This window comes from Lontra canadensis, unplaced genomic scaffold, assembly GCF_010015895.1.
Source record: "Lontra canadensis isolate GAN:19392208 unplaced genomic scaffold, GSC_riverotter_1.0 scaffold122, whole genome shotgun sequence".
Classification (NCBI taxonomy): Eukaryota; Metazoa; Chordata; class Mammalia; order Carnivora; family Mustelidae; genus Lontra; species Lontra canadensis.
This window is the reverse complement of record NW_022631116.1, coordinates 4,578,747-4,591,539: the sequence shown is the minus strand read 5'-3', so window position 1 is coordinate 4,591,539 and position 12,793 is coordinate 4,578,747. Positions and strand designations below refer to the sequence as shown.

At 48.5% G+C, this 12,793-nt stretch overlaps 1 protein-coding gene across 1 annotated transcript; it reads left to right on the top strand.

Annotated features, from left to right (window-relative positions):
• The first annotated feature begins 364 nt into the window (after positions 1–364).
• MED9 (mediator complex subunit 9) lies at positions 365–12,760 on the top strand. The gene is made up of 2 exons (XM_032841236.1): positions 365–666; positions 12,206–12,760. Exons 1-2 carry the CDS (start codon positions 440–442, stop codon positions 12,420–12,422), a joined length of 444 nt encoding a protein of 147 aa, XP_032697127.1. The 5' UTR covers positions 365–439; the 3' UTR covers positions 12,423–12,760.
• Positions 12,761–12,793: the final 33 nt, after the last annotated feature.

Here is a 12,793-nt window from a genome sequence, read left to right as displayed (position 1 = left end):
TTTGCATGTAACAGGCACTGGGTGGGGGTTGTTTACTCTGCCTGTGGGTCAAGGTGGTTCTTTGGGAAGCCTTCTCCGAAGGCAAGGGTGGACTATGCGGAGGCTTATGTATCTCAGCATTCCTGTGTTAGTTACTTTTGGACCCTCTTCGTCGTGTTAATAAGAATAAAATGGTTCTGAAATAAATCTATTGCTGACTAATAAACTAGCTGCCTCGATTTACAATCAAATACGTCAATAGCCCGTTGCCTAGTAACAGAAACCACGCCCCCGACCGTTGCCCCGCCCCATTTCCCCGCCCATATCCTAGTACGCACGCGCACAACCTTTCTCCAGAGCCCGCCCCCGCGGGCGCACGGTGGTGACGTCTGGGGTCCGCGACGCTTTTGAGAAGCTGATCGCTGGGGTCCTGGTGACTGACCGGCGGGTCCCGGGCGCCATGGCGTCCGCCGGGGTGGCCGCCGGGCGACAGGCCGAGGATGCATTACCGCCGCCGGCCGAGCCGCCGCTGCCCGAGACGAAGCCGCTGCCGCCTTCGCAGCCGCCGCCTCCGGTCGCCGCGCCTCAGCCGCAGCAGTCGCCGGCGCCGAGGCCTCAGTCACCCGCCGGCGTGAAGGAAGAGGAGAATTACTCCTTTTTACCTTTGGTTCACAACATCATCAAATGGTAAGAGCCCAAGAGAGGACCAGCCACGACACGCCCTCCCGCTTCTCGTCTCCTGTTTCCGAGCTGCAAAGGCCTAGGTGCTGTCGGCTACACCCCCATTTTACCGTTGGGGAAACAGACCCCGGGGGAGGAGGCATTTCCAAGACCACACCTAGTCTCACATGAGTTCAGCAGACGTTTGAGCCCTGAGAGAGTTGCCAGACCTCATAAGGGCCAGGCGGTATTCTTGAAAATGAAGGCAGATTAGAGACCGAACGCACAGGCTCTGCAGTCAGAACTGCTCAAGTTTGCACCTTAGTGATCTGGAGCAAGTCAAGCATCTCTGATCCCCAGTTTTCTCACCTGTAATAGAGGAGTAACCCTTGGATTCTGTGTATTCAACATATCCCACATATATGGAGCATCTTCCCTGTGTGGCACACTGCTAAGTGCTGTGGGACATACACAGTGAAAAGGGCCAACTTCTCACCCCCACATTGCACACCAGTTTGAAGGGGAAAAGGCAGGTTTGGGAATTACCCATAATTCAAAGAGTTTGGAGGGTTGATGATAGAAAACATTAAAAGAAACAAAGATACAAGTTGCCCTGTGGTAGCATGTTCTTGGACAGTGCCAAATAGGGTGATTTGTCATTCTTTTTAAAAGATTTATTTATTCATTTGAGAGAGCACCTGGAAGCAGAAGAGGGGCAGAGGGAGAGAGAATCTCAGGCAGACTCCCTGCTGAGCACATAGCCCATGGCCGCTGGATCCCACGACTCTGAGATCGACTGAGGTCGACTGGAAGTCAAGAGTCCCACGCACGCAACACACTGAGCCACCCAGGCTCCCGGGTTTGTCATTATTTTGGGCAATCTTCTGATTAGCCTGAGTTTTCAGCTGACCCTATTAAAAAAAAAAACAAAAAAACACAGTACTACCTAAAGTCTCTTTGATCCCCATGTTTGCTTCAATTATTTTTATTGTTATTTATATCCACATTAACGGGGTAGACTAGGCTCATAACTATTAAACCATTAAAAACCAAAACAAAGTAAATTAAACTCACTCTTACAGTAACATTCAAGTGGGCATTAATGCACTCTTGGGTGTTTTGCTGGAATGAACTTGCTACCCACAACGTGAAAGTCTTGTTGGTTAATGGCCTGGCTTCTTTTGAGTTCAGCCAGGCTGGATTAACTTGCTGTGGGATGACCTCATGCTTCCACCACTTTTTAAACAACTGTGAAGCCTTTGTTCTCACATTAGACCCTCCATCATTTGGCTTCACTTGGTGTGAACATACTGTTTATAGGGTAAGGCAGACTCTGTTCTATTCTCATTAGCCTGTGAAGTTTAAGTAGAACTAGAAGTAGAAGTAGAAGTTCAAGTAGAACTTCTAGGCGGCAGTGAGATAGCAAACAAACACAAGTGCAGACCCCTAAATTCCAGGGCAGTGCTGGATTATAAATGGATTATCCAAATTAACCCAAATACACTGGTTTTAAGAAAAATACAGAAAAATGAAAACATAAAATGTTCAGTCTCAGGGACAGTGCCTGAACCCCTGAGAGTATATTGCACCCCAGTAGAGCATTTGGGTTGGACTGGCCTTAAACATGGAGCGGTAAGTTACGCTAGAAAGAAAATGGGCTTTGAAGTCAGGTAGTCCTGGATTCAAATCCACATACTGATAGTCGCTTGCCTTGTAATCTTAGTAAATTATGTAGTCTTTCTAGGCCTTAATTTCTTATCTCTAATACGTGAATAATAACAGTGGACTTCAAAGAGTGGGTTCAAATTACAGCTTTCTAGTATATGGGCTAAGAGATCTTGGTCAAATGACTTAGCTTCTCTGAGTCTCCTTTCTCTTGTGAAATGGAATAACAGTACTTTAAATCCTAAGATTGCTGTAAAGTGTACTCAAGAGCAGCCTTCTGTGAAAGTTGGAGGGTTGATCACATGTGTTTATTTCTGTACCCTCTGAGAGGACAGTGAAGAGTTTTTTTTTAAGCATAAAACCAGAAAGAACAGGAGAGGAGGTAATTGTCACAAAGCAGATGGCCAAAGGCTAATCCACCTCTCAGCGGCAAGAAGCATCCAGAAGCAGCTGCCTTAGACCATGGCTTCTCCCTACATCTTGGGAATTGACAGTGCCAGGGACTTCTGGATATAGAGGTGAAGTGGGACTAAAAGTCTGTTTAAGAATCAGAGCTCATAGTCGGCTTCCTCACTCCAAGCAGATGGGCGACTATCCTTCTTCCATCTTGGCAGAAAATTAAAGGATTACTCTCTCCCAAGATTTATTTTTAAAGATAAGCCAGAGAGTCTCTGGACTGGGGAACACCAGGCACATGGCAGGAGTTGGAGAAAGGGAGCCATACTGAAAAGAAGGATTAAGAGAAACTTCACAAACTGAAGTGCTTCACAACCCTAGCCTTCTTTCCCAATCTGGCTTCTAGACGGGCAGCCAGAGAGACAGAGATCCTTCTCTGGGGTGTCTGGTGAGCCCAAAAGGAAGACATTGGGGGCTTCCCAAGAAAGAACTTAGTTCATTCTAAGAAAATAAAGAAGCATCATTAAGAGTTTCCACTAAGTGGGGCGGGGGCACCTGGGTAACTCAGTCAGTGAAGCATGCAACTCTTGGTTTCAGCTCAGGTCATGATCTCAGGGTCATGAGGTCGAGCTCTGCGCTGAGAGCAGGGTCTGCTTGGGGTTCTCTCCCTCTGCCCCTCCTCCTGCGCTCTCTCTCTCAAATAATAAAATCTTCCCCCAAAAAGAGAGTTTCCACTAAGCCTTTTAGTGTTTTACACTTTTTTCCCCAATATCCTCCATTATTTACTAATACCCTGCTTTTTAGTAACAGAATATAGAGTATTTACATTTTCTATTGGAATTCGGCTTCTTCCTCCACATCTGATGGAAGTCAAAATAACATCCTCTTTATCATAGGATCACATCTTTTTCTTCCTTCATCTAGAATGCCGGACGCAGTAAATTATGCACATCAATCGAATAGTATTTTACCCTTAACTGAATGACTGGCAGCCAGGGTCACTAAGCATGTGAAGAAAAACCGTAGCAAAAGATAGAACAAAACTGAAGAGCAAAACTCCACTTGGAGGAAACTCAGTGAGAGAAAGATCCTGTCACCATGGAAAGGTGATAGGATGCGATTTTCAAATATGTGTGTAGGTATGTATTTGCGTTAATAGGCTAATGAGGGAAGGAGACAGACTGTGGTAGGAATGGCGACAAGAGAGGGGCCCTGGGGCAGTCTGGAGGAGTCAGAAGGTTTGTTAAGGGCTGGTTCCAGTGTGGAGTCTTAAATTATGGCAGGTAGGAGGAGTGGTGTAGGAAGAACACGGATAAGGACGTGATGCCCAGAAACAGCATCGAACTCATGCAGCCAGCTCGCAGTGTGATGGGGCTGGGGCGTAAATGTAAGGTAGTACGGGAGAACTGGCAAGAGGGAGAGAGTCAGCATACAGAGGACAGCACATCCCCCACAGGGAGGGAGATTTTGTCCTCTGAGGAGTGGGGAGCCGGTGAGAACTTCCAACCACTGGGCCTCAGTCAGATTCGTGCTCGAGATAGAGGTGGCATCCCTGCCCCCAGGCGGGGAAGCCAGTGAGGACGCTGTCCCGGCAGGCCGGCCTGGCCAGATGGAATGAGGGCCAAGACCTGCTGGCTCCTGCAGGCCCTTGATCTCTCCCTCTCCTATAGCTTCTGCACGCACCCCTTTATTATCTGTTTACTCCTTCCCCAGGGGATGAGTGAGAAAGAAGCTGAAGTGAGTTTAGCCTTTCTTGTTCTCATAAAGAATGCGGATTCCTGCATCATTAGGTTTCTAGAAAATTTTTATTTAAAAATAAGTAACAGTTGCAAATTCAGAATCCTGTAAAGTGAAGTTCCCTCACCAATCCTAATTGCTGTTAATATTTTAAGTATCCTTCCTTCCAAGACCTATATATGCATGTCTTTTAAAAAAATGTATAGAATTTGAGATCATATTGTACTTTGTTGTTGTTGTTGTTTTTCCCCTTATGAGTCTGTTTTGGACCCCTTTTCATTCTCACCCACGAAGGCCTTCCTCAGTAAGGTGGCAGCACCATCACTTACGTAACCAGTCTTGTTTGTGGACGTTTACGTGTTCTAATTTTTGCTGTTGCCAGCGGTGCTGGGGGGAACATCCTTGTAGGAGAGTACGTTTATGATGAGGTAAATCCCCAGCAGTGGAATTGCTGGAGGGGAGGGTACAGGCATTTCTCATCTTCATAGCTGTTGCTGAATGTAGAGTGCTACATCGTTTTAGCTTTCTCCGGAACACAGTCCTTGGCCTGGGCTGCTTTGATTAACCCATCGTGGGCCAGAAATCTGCCATCCTGAAAGTATTTTTTTTTAATTGTAGGGGCACCTGGGTGGCTCGGTTAGGCATCTGCCTTCGGCTCAGATCATCATCCCAGGGTCCTAGGATCGAGCCCCACGTCTTGGGGCACCCTGCTCAGCGGGGAGCCTGCTTCTCCCCCTCTGTCTGCCCCTCCCCCTGGTTGTACTTTCTCAGATAAATAAAAATCTTAAAAATAAAAGTTGCAGTTGTAAAAAAAAAAAAATGAAATGAAAAATTTCAATTGTAGATGTATTCAGAGAACCCCCAAAGGTACAAAATGGCAAGTGAGCCTCTCCCTCCACTCCTCCCAGCTCCCTCCCTTGTCCCCAAATTGCGTCATACTCCCTTTCATGATTATGCCACCATTTCTTTCAACACTTCCCAGCTCAAGGACACTTCCAGTGTTTCTGGTGTTTTGCCACCGCAGTCAGTGCTGCAGCCAGTGCTGCAGCGACCCTGTTTGTAAATGGCCTGTTTGTAAACTCTGAGTAAATTTCTAGCAAACGGATATGTGAATTTAACATTTCGATCACTGTTAGCAAATAAGTAAGAATGCACCAGTGTATGCTTTACCAGCAGTGTATTTGTGTCTTTTTTTTTTTTTTAAGATTTTACTTATTTGTTTGACAGAGATCACAAGTAGGCAGAGACGCAGGTGGAGAGAGAGGAAGGGAAGCAGGCTCCCTGCTGAGCAGAGAGCCCGATGCGGGGCTCGATCCCAGGACCCTGAGATCATGACCTGAGCAGAAGACAGAGGCTTAACCCACTGAGCCACCCAGGTGCCCCGTGTATTTGTGTCTTTTTCCCCATACCCCTGCCATCACCTTTAAACTTTTTAACTCAGGCTAATCTGATAGGTCAGAAATGATGTGTTGTATTGGTCTGTGTCTCATTTGATCAGATAAAGCATCTTTTCATATGCATCTTCTTATGTCATTTATATTTTTCCCCTGTAAACTGCCCATTTTCTATAAGGTCATTCCTCTTTTAATGAACTCCTTGTATGTAGGGAAAATATGCCTTTGCCGGGCTAGCGTATTATAAATATTTCCCCCGAGCTGTGACTTCTTTTGACTTTGTTCTTGGGTTCTTTTGTTTGTTTTTGTCATCTGGAAGCATATCGTTTTATGCAGGCAGATTTGTTACGCTTTTCCTTAATGGCTTCTGGATTTTGGTCCTAGTTAGCAAGGCCTTCCCACTCTAATGAAGTGACAAATATCAATCTTTTTCCTCTAGGACTTTTATGGTTTCATTTTTCACTTCCAATTTTTTTTTTTTTTTTTTAGATTTATGTATTTATTTGAGAGCAAGTGAAGGGGGAGGGACAGAGGGAGAGACAGAATCCTAAGCAGGCTCCACGCTGAGTGTGGAGCCTGACTCAGGGTTAGATCGCAGGCCCCTGAGATATAACCTGAGCCCAAATCAGGAGACCGATGCTTAACTGACTGAGCCACCTAGGTGCTCCTTTCACTTTCAGTTCTGTGGTGCTTCTGGAATGTATTTTAATGGAAGAAGGAAGGGGACACCCCCACTTTCCCTCCATGAGCTGTATCATCCCACTGCTCTTACCAAATATTCATTGTTTTCTCTGCTGGAGCCATCGCCTTCACCATATACATAGAGTCGCCATATGTTTGCTCATCTGCTTCTGGACATTCTGTTCTTCTCCAGCACTGTGAAATCTTCCTGGCACAATTCATGATGTGTCCAGGATGGCCTTCCCTCTCCCCTCTCTGTTGGCAGCATTTACCCTTAGTACCTTGACCTCTCCCAGCCTGGTTTCTGTAGCCTGGCTGAGATGCTAGGAGGTACGGAGATGCTGAGATTAGGTTAGTGGAACATTCAGGCTTTAATCTTTTACTTCCAAGCCTGTTGGTAACACTCATGGTCCAGGTCTTCTAACCTCCTTTTGGGATCTTACAGTCATTTCTTAAATAGTTTCTTTGCCTTTATCCTCTCGTCTCTCCAATTCATCCTGTGCATTTTAGCAGTTGAATTTTTCTCTGCTGAAAAATCTCGAGGGCTCCCTATTCTTCCCATTCCGTCCTTCCCCACTGGTAGCCCTCCATTCAGGAGTCCGTGCAGACCATCTTCAAAGGCCTGCCTGGACCACAGAAAACCCAGAGCGAGTCATTCTGATGCCAGTGCCCTTTGGGTGCATGGAGTCCTCCAGGGCGCATGCGTCATCTTTGCCCAGGGAAATGCCACCTACGCTTGTAGACCTGCTCAGAGGCCACCTCCCACACCAGGAGAGTGCCCAGTTCTTGTCGTCGTGGCTGGGATGCACCCTGCCTGGCGCTGGAGAGAAGCTCCACCGCTCTTCCCTCCTGCTGTCCGTCCCTTAGTTGAAGGAATGATCCAAACGACGTATTTGTGTTAACTTAGAGAATGAGGAAAAAGAGAAAGGAAAATGTCATTTTCATGTGTGTAAGAAATGTTAGGGTTCCCAGCTCTTTGAGGCCTCTCTCATGTGTAGAAATCACATTAGAGACGTATGTGTAGAACAAAGGAGGAAAGAAATGAGGACCAAAAAGAATTCAGTGTTTTCCCTCCTCAAAGTTGCCAAATCTACACAGTCTGGAACTAAGTGTCCCAGCCTAGGAATTCTGAGCTGCGGTTGTCAGTGCCTTGCCTGCTGGTTGTGGCTTGCTCAGTAAAAGTATTCTTTCAACATGGGTACTTAAATTTTTTTTGGTTTGGTTTGGTAATTTTTTTAGTTCCTTAAAAGGTTCTATGTTGCTGGGTAGGAAAAGGGGAGCCATCTGGGACACTGCAGAGCTAGTTTAAGTGAGGAGTACACGGTGGCGTCCTTCACCTCTCAGGTCGGGGCCATGTCACTGACAGCAAGTCTCTTTATTGTCCAGGCAGGTCAGCAAGACCTGAGAGCCCAGGCAACAGCACTTTCGTGGAAACGGTATTACTGACCTGCTTCTTCCTACACAAGATCTATTTTAATCTGACCAGCCCTCCATGCCAGCTGAGGCCTGTCCTCAGACGGAGAAGGCCGCGGCCCCCACATCAGTGGAGAAGTCTGAGAGAGAAGCCCCCTGGCTCCGTGGGGCTTGTCTGCCCTCATCTGACTGTAGTCCTCTCTGCCCTTGGCTTCTCCTTCAACCGAATCCCAGTGAAAAGGATGAGCGCCCAGATAGGGAATATTTATAGCCTGTTCGGAAGCATTATTTCTGGGCCAGCTTACAAGCCTGTTCCCTCCTCTGCCACTTCATCTCTGTGCATTTGGCCTAACTTACCAAGCATCCACTGGAACCCAGACTCCACGAAACAGGCACACGGGGCCACAGTCACTTAGTGCAGCGGGAGAAGTGCCACGGAGCCGCGTTTAGGCGGAGTCCAGGGCAAAGTGGGAAAGTGCGCCTGGAAGGGGCACAGGCTGCTGGTGGCTGGCCCTAAGGGGCTCCCTGCAAGTGCGAACTGGCTTGGCAGGTGTCTGGGAGCTTGGGAGCTCAGACTTGGGTTTTGTAAAGGTAGGTAGGGCAGAGGGGGTCAGAAGGAGGAGAGGACCCGGCTCTGGAAATTGGGCCGGTGGGAGGAGGAGGCAGGGGCAGGGAGGGGGAGCGGGCAGGACCGGCAACTGGGTGCACATCAGGCACCAGGAAGCGCGGCACAGGGACGCATCTGTAGGGGCGCAGCATTCCAGCTCCACTCAGTCCTGTAGATGGGAGCGCCCTGCCTCTGAGCTGTGGCATGCTACAGGGGCAGTCAGTGCACTTGGGATGTCAGCAGGATTCCCCAGAATCCAGGGAACTGGGAACAGTGGCAACTGTTGGCACAAGGGTCCTGAAATTCAGGAAGGAGGACAGGCTAGGGGTTGTTGGCCTCTGAAGAGAGAGAAGTGGATAAACCCATTCTGGGCTCTCCTGTAGAGCAGTATTTTTTTTTTTTTTCGAACTTCTTTTAGCAGAACCTTTTGTGGCCCCTCCGTAAAAGGAATCTTTTTCACTTGTAACCCTGTGAGCAGATGAAAGCAAGGGTCTGAGGCCCAAAGCCCCTCTCAGAGGACATCTCAGGTGCTGGCAGAAGTGGAACAGAGAAATGTACACAGCCACTGGCTCTCTAACAGCCGGCGGGCTGGCTAGTGCTGTCGAGGCCGTAAGGGACAAGCGCGTCTGCGGCCCCTATACAGGTTTCTTGAAGGGCATTTTGTCAGCCCGTCAAAAATTTGAATGTACCTAACCTTTAACCTAGAAACTCACTTCTGAGAAATCATCTTACCAAGATAACTTGCACAGGTACTTGGGGATGTAGGTACAAAACCTTCATTGCCATTGCAATTACAAATGGTAAGTTGCGAACATCCAAATGGCCAACAGTAGCCAAAGAATTTTAGCTGATTCACCATATGTGGGTTCACATGGAAAGACATCCGAGGTGCAACTTCAGTGAAAAAAGCAAGAATGGTCACATTGTTGTCAAAGCGAATAACAAAGAAGTACATGTGTGTTTGTAACTGTGTATTTCGAAGCGGTCTGAAATGTATATACCACATGTTAACGGGTTTCTCTGGGATGTGTCTTAGAGGGATCTTCCTTTTCTAAGCCTCGGTGTCTGCTGCTTTTAAGTTTTTCCCTCAAGCACCTATTACGGTCACAGGAAAAGCAACAACCCCCTCCCCCCCCCACTGTTTTAGAAAGATGCCGGTCACTGAAGTTAGCGTGGAAAGAGGGAGGGAAGGAGGGAGGGCAGGACTGGTCCCAGCGTGGGTCAGCCAGGACAGTGGGGACGCAGGACTGAGGGTCACAGAAACTCTGAGAAGGAAGAAATGGGGAACAGAGGCCTGCATGGTCTCAAGTTTGGGAGGAGGTTGGCTTCAGGAACCTGGTGGGTTCCTTTTGCTTCTAAGTTCCTGGTGGACACTTGCCCAGTTGAGGCGAGCTGGCATCTTCAAGTCCCAAGGCGCCCGTAGTAAAAATTGGAGCTGCGGCCGTATTTAGCACCCGAACAAGGCATCGTCTTAAACCTGCCCACCTAATAACCCTGTGAAGTTTGCCCTGGTCTGGTGCCAGGAGCACTGAATGTGTGTGCCCACGGGATGCTTAGTGTCACCTAGTATGTGCACAGGAGTCGGAGAAGAAGTGGCCGGTCAAGCAAGCCAGAACAGCAGTATTTTTGTCCATCTTTCAGAAACTCTTATAAGCAGGACCAAAGTGCCCTAACCTGGCCCTTGTTTGTATGATTTTCGTGCCTGTCGACCTTGGCCTAGTCTCATGTTTTTTTTTTCTTCTAAAGTTGGCTGATGACTAACATTGAACACAAAGCAGGCCCGTTTGGAGCTTTCTGCTTTTATTCACACACTATTTGGGCCTGGCTCATTTCTTTTGGCTTGAGCATTTCACAGTCATCCCGGTCTAGCAGGTTCCCGCTTGGTTCGAGCCGGTTCCTGAATAGAGAGTTCTCCTCGCTCCAGGAGTTCCACGTTATTTACCTTCACCAACTAGGGCAGGCGGAGAAGCTTGCCGAGAGGGCCTTGCTGGGGGCCACATGGCCCCCTTTCCCTGTAGCTTCCCTCCAGGCAAGCCTTTATGTGGCTCCTTTGCTGAGAGTTCATGGAGCGAAGAATGGACAACCTTGAGATGCGGGGGATTTTCAAAAGCGAACACCCTAAGCATGGCCCACTTTTTCCTTCAGAACTCAGTCTTCTTCGGGGCCGGGTCATGCTTGCTCCCATAACTGGATGTTCGTAACTTCCTTCCAATTTCTTATTTTATGTATTTTCGTTTGCTTGCTTTTACTGTGTCCTTTCAGGTTGGTGTGAATCAGTGTTCTTAAAACTATAGTTCAATTTCAGAGCTCCCTTGGGACTTGTGTTCGTATGATGTGTTAACGCATATGCCATGCAAGTATAACGATTTCAGAAACCCAGATGGTTTCCCTCCAAAGTTGTAGATTCGAGCCGACATCTCAAATCGTTAAAATAAAAGATGCCCCCTGTCTGCTCCCTTCTAAAGAATTCGCAGTTCTCATAAATACCAATTACTCCTCTCTAGAAACCGGGGCAAGGGATTGCATTCATTGGATATTTAAAGTGAGGGCATCAAATGACAACAAGAAATGTTTGGCTGGTTAACATTCCCTAGAATGAGTGATTCTCCAGCTCTTGCCTCTGAGTTAGCGCAGGGAGCAGGGCCCGTCTCATTTGCCAAGTGATTGCCGGGGAAGATGGATGTTCTGTCTGCGTAAGCAGAGAAATGATGAAGAAAGAACATGAATTAGCACCATCTGGGTTGATACTCCCCATCAGGAATGGACGTTTATTTCAAAAAATAAGTGATCGTTGACAGTTCTCCCCTCCCCACCCCACGCCTCAATGGATGACTTTTAGAAAAGCCTACTGAATTGGCTCTTCGTTTTAGTCCCAGCTGTTTGTTTGCAAAAGCTCCCCCACTTGCTAACTTGTAAAAAATGTATAGGAGCAACTGACAAGCTGTTTCTTTGATCTTCGGTGAAGGTTTTGTTCTTGTTTTTATTTTAGCAGTGCCTGGGAGTACGAATCTCTGGGCAGCTAGTGATAGCGAGCCATGGGATGGAGGGAATGATCCTGCCTGACCTGAAGGCAAGGAATTTACAGGACTGGTAGGGGAGACTTCGTGCCTGCTGGAAAAATTTCCAATAGCTTGTAACTAATGTAAAATTTATGACCAGCCCTGTGGAAATTAGTGCTTACGTTAACAGGCTCAGGCAGCAAAACATCAGCTAAACTTAGCTCTGGCTAGCTGATAAAGTTTCTTGATTGGCCTGGAAATGTCTCCAGTTTGAAGAAATGTAGGATTTCGGCCCGTTTTGCCGGCCATTCGTCACCTCACAATGGTAGTGGTATGTTCATTCATTCAACAAACATTACGAACTTACTTGCCAAGCATTCATTCTGGCAACAAAGGTGAATTTGGGCCCAGGGGTACGTGCCCAACAAGGCAGACAGTCCCTGTCCTCTGAGCTAATGGGGTTTTGGCCTCGAATGGTGCCAGTAGGCTGAGGGGGGCTGCAGTGGCAGTGCTGGGCGCGGGTGCTTCTACTGGGCAGCTGTCCCCTGGGGGTGCACGGCCTCGGAAAAGGGCATGCAAACAAGGCAGGCTGAAAGGTAAGGTCGGAAGAGAGCAGGTTCTGTGGGGATGAGTCTGAGCCGTGAACACTAACGACTGCCCTCTGCCCCCTGTAGCATGGACAAGGACAGCCCGGACATCCACCAGGACCTGAACGCCCTCAAAACCAAGTTCCAGGAGATGCGGAAAGTCATCAGCGCCATGCCTGGCATCCACCTGAGCCCTGAGCAGCAGCAGCAGCAGCTGCACAGCCTCCGGGAGCAGGTCAGGACCAAGAATGAGCTTCTGCAGAAGTATAAGAGCCTCTGCATGTTTGAGATCCCCAAGGAGTAGACGAGGCCGGCTTCCAGGAAGGCCCGGGACAGAAGCGGGAGAGCACACGGCCTCCCTGACTCCCCCGACCAGCGCCTCGGAGTCCAGCTGCGAACTCTGTGACCCGGGGCTGCTGTAGGTGCTTCCGGAGCCGAACTTGGCATCGACTGTGTGGGGAGCCAGCGCTTGGGCTTGGCATTGTTGGGGCCTCCTTGTAGAGGGTGCGTCCATATGTCTAGATGCATAATAACCGGAGTGCCTGCTGGTGGAAGACTGTTCCTGGAGGCTGGGGAGGGGGCCGGGGATGCCGCCCCTCTTCTGGGGAGGGGGCCATCTGCTGTGCATTCAGGCTCCGCGGGCAGAGCTCTGAGCGCAGGAGGAAAGGAGGCGGC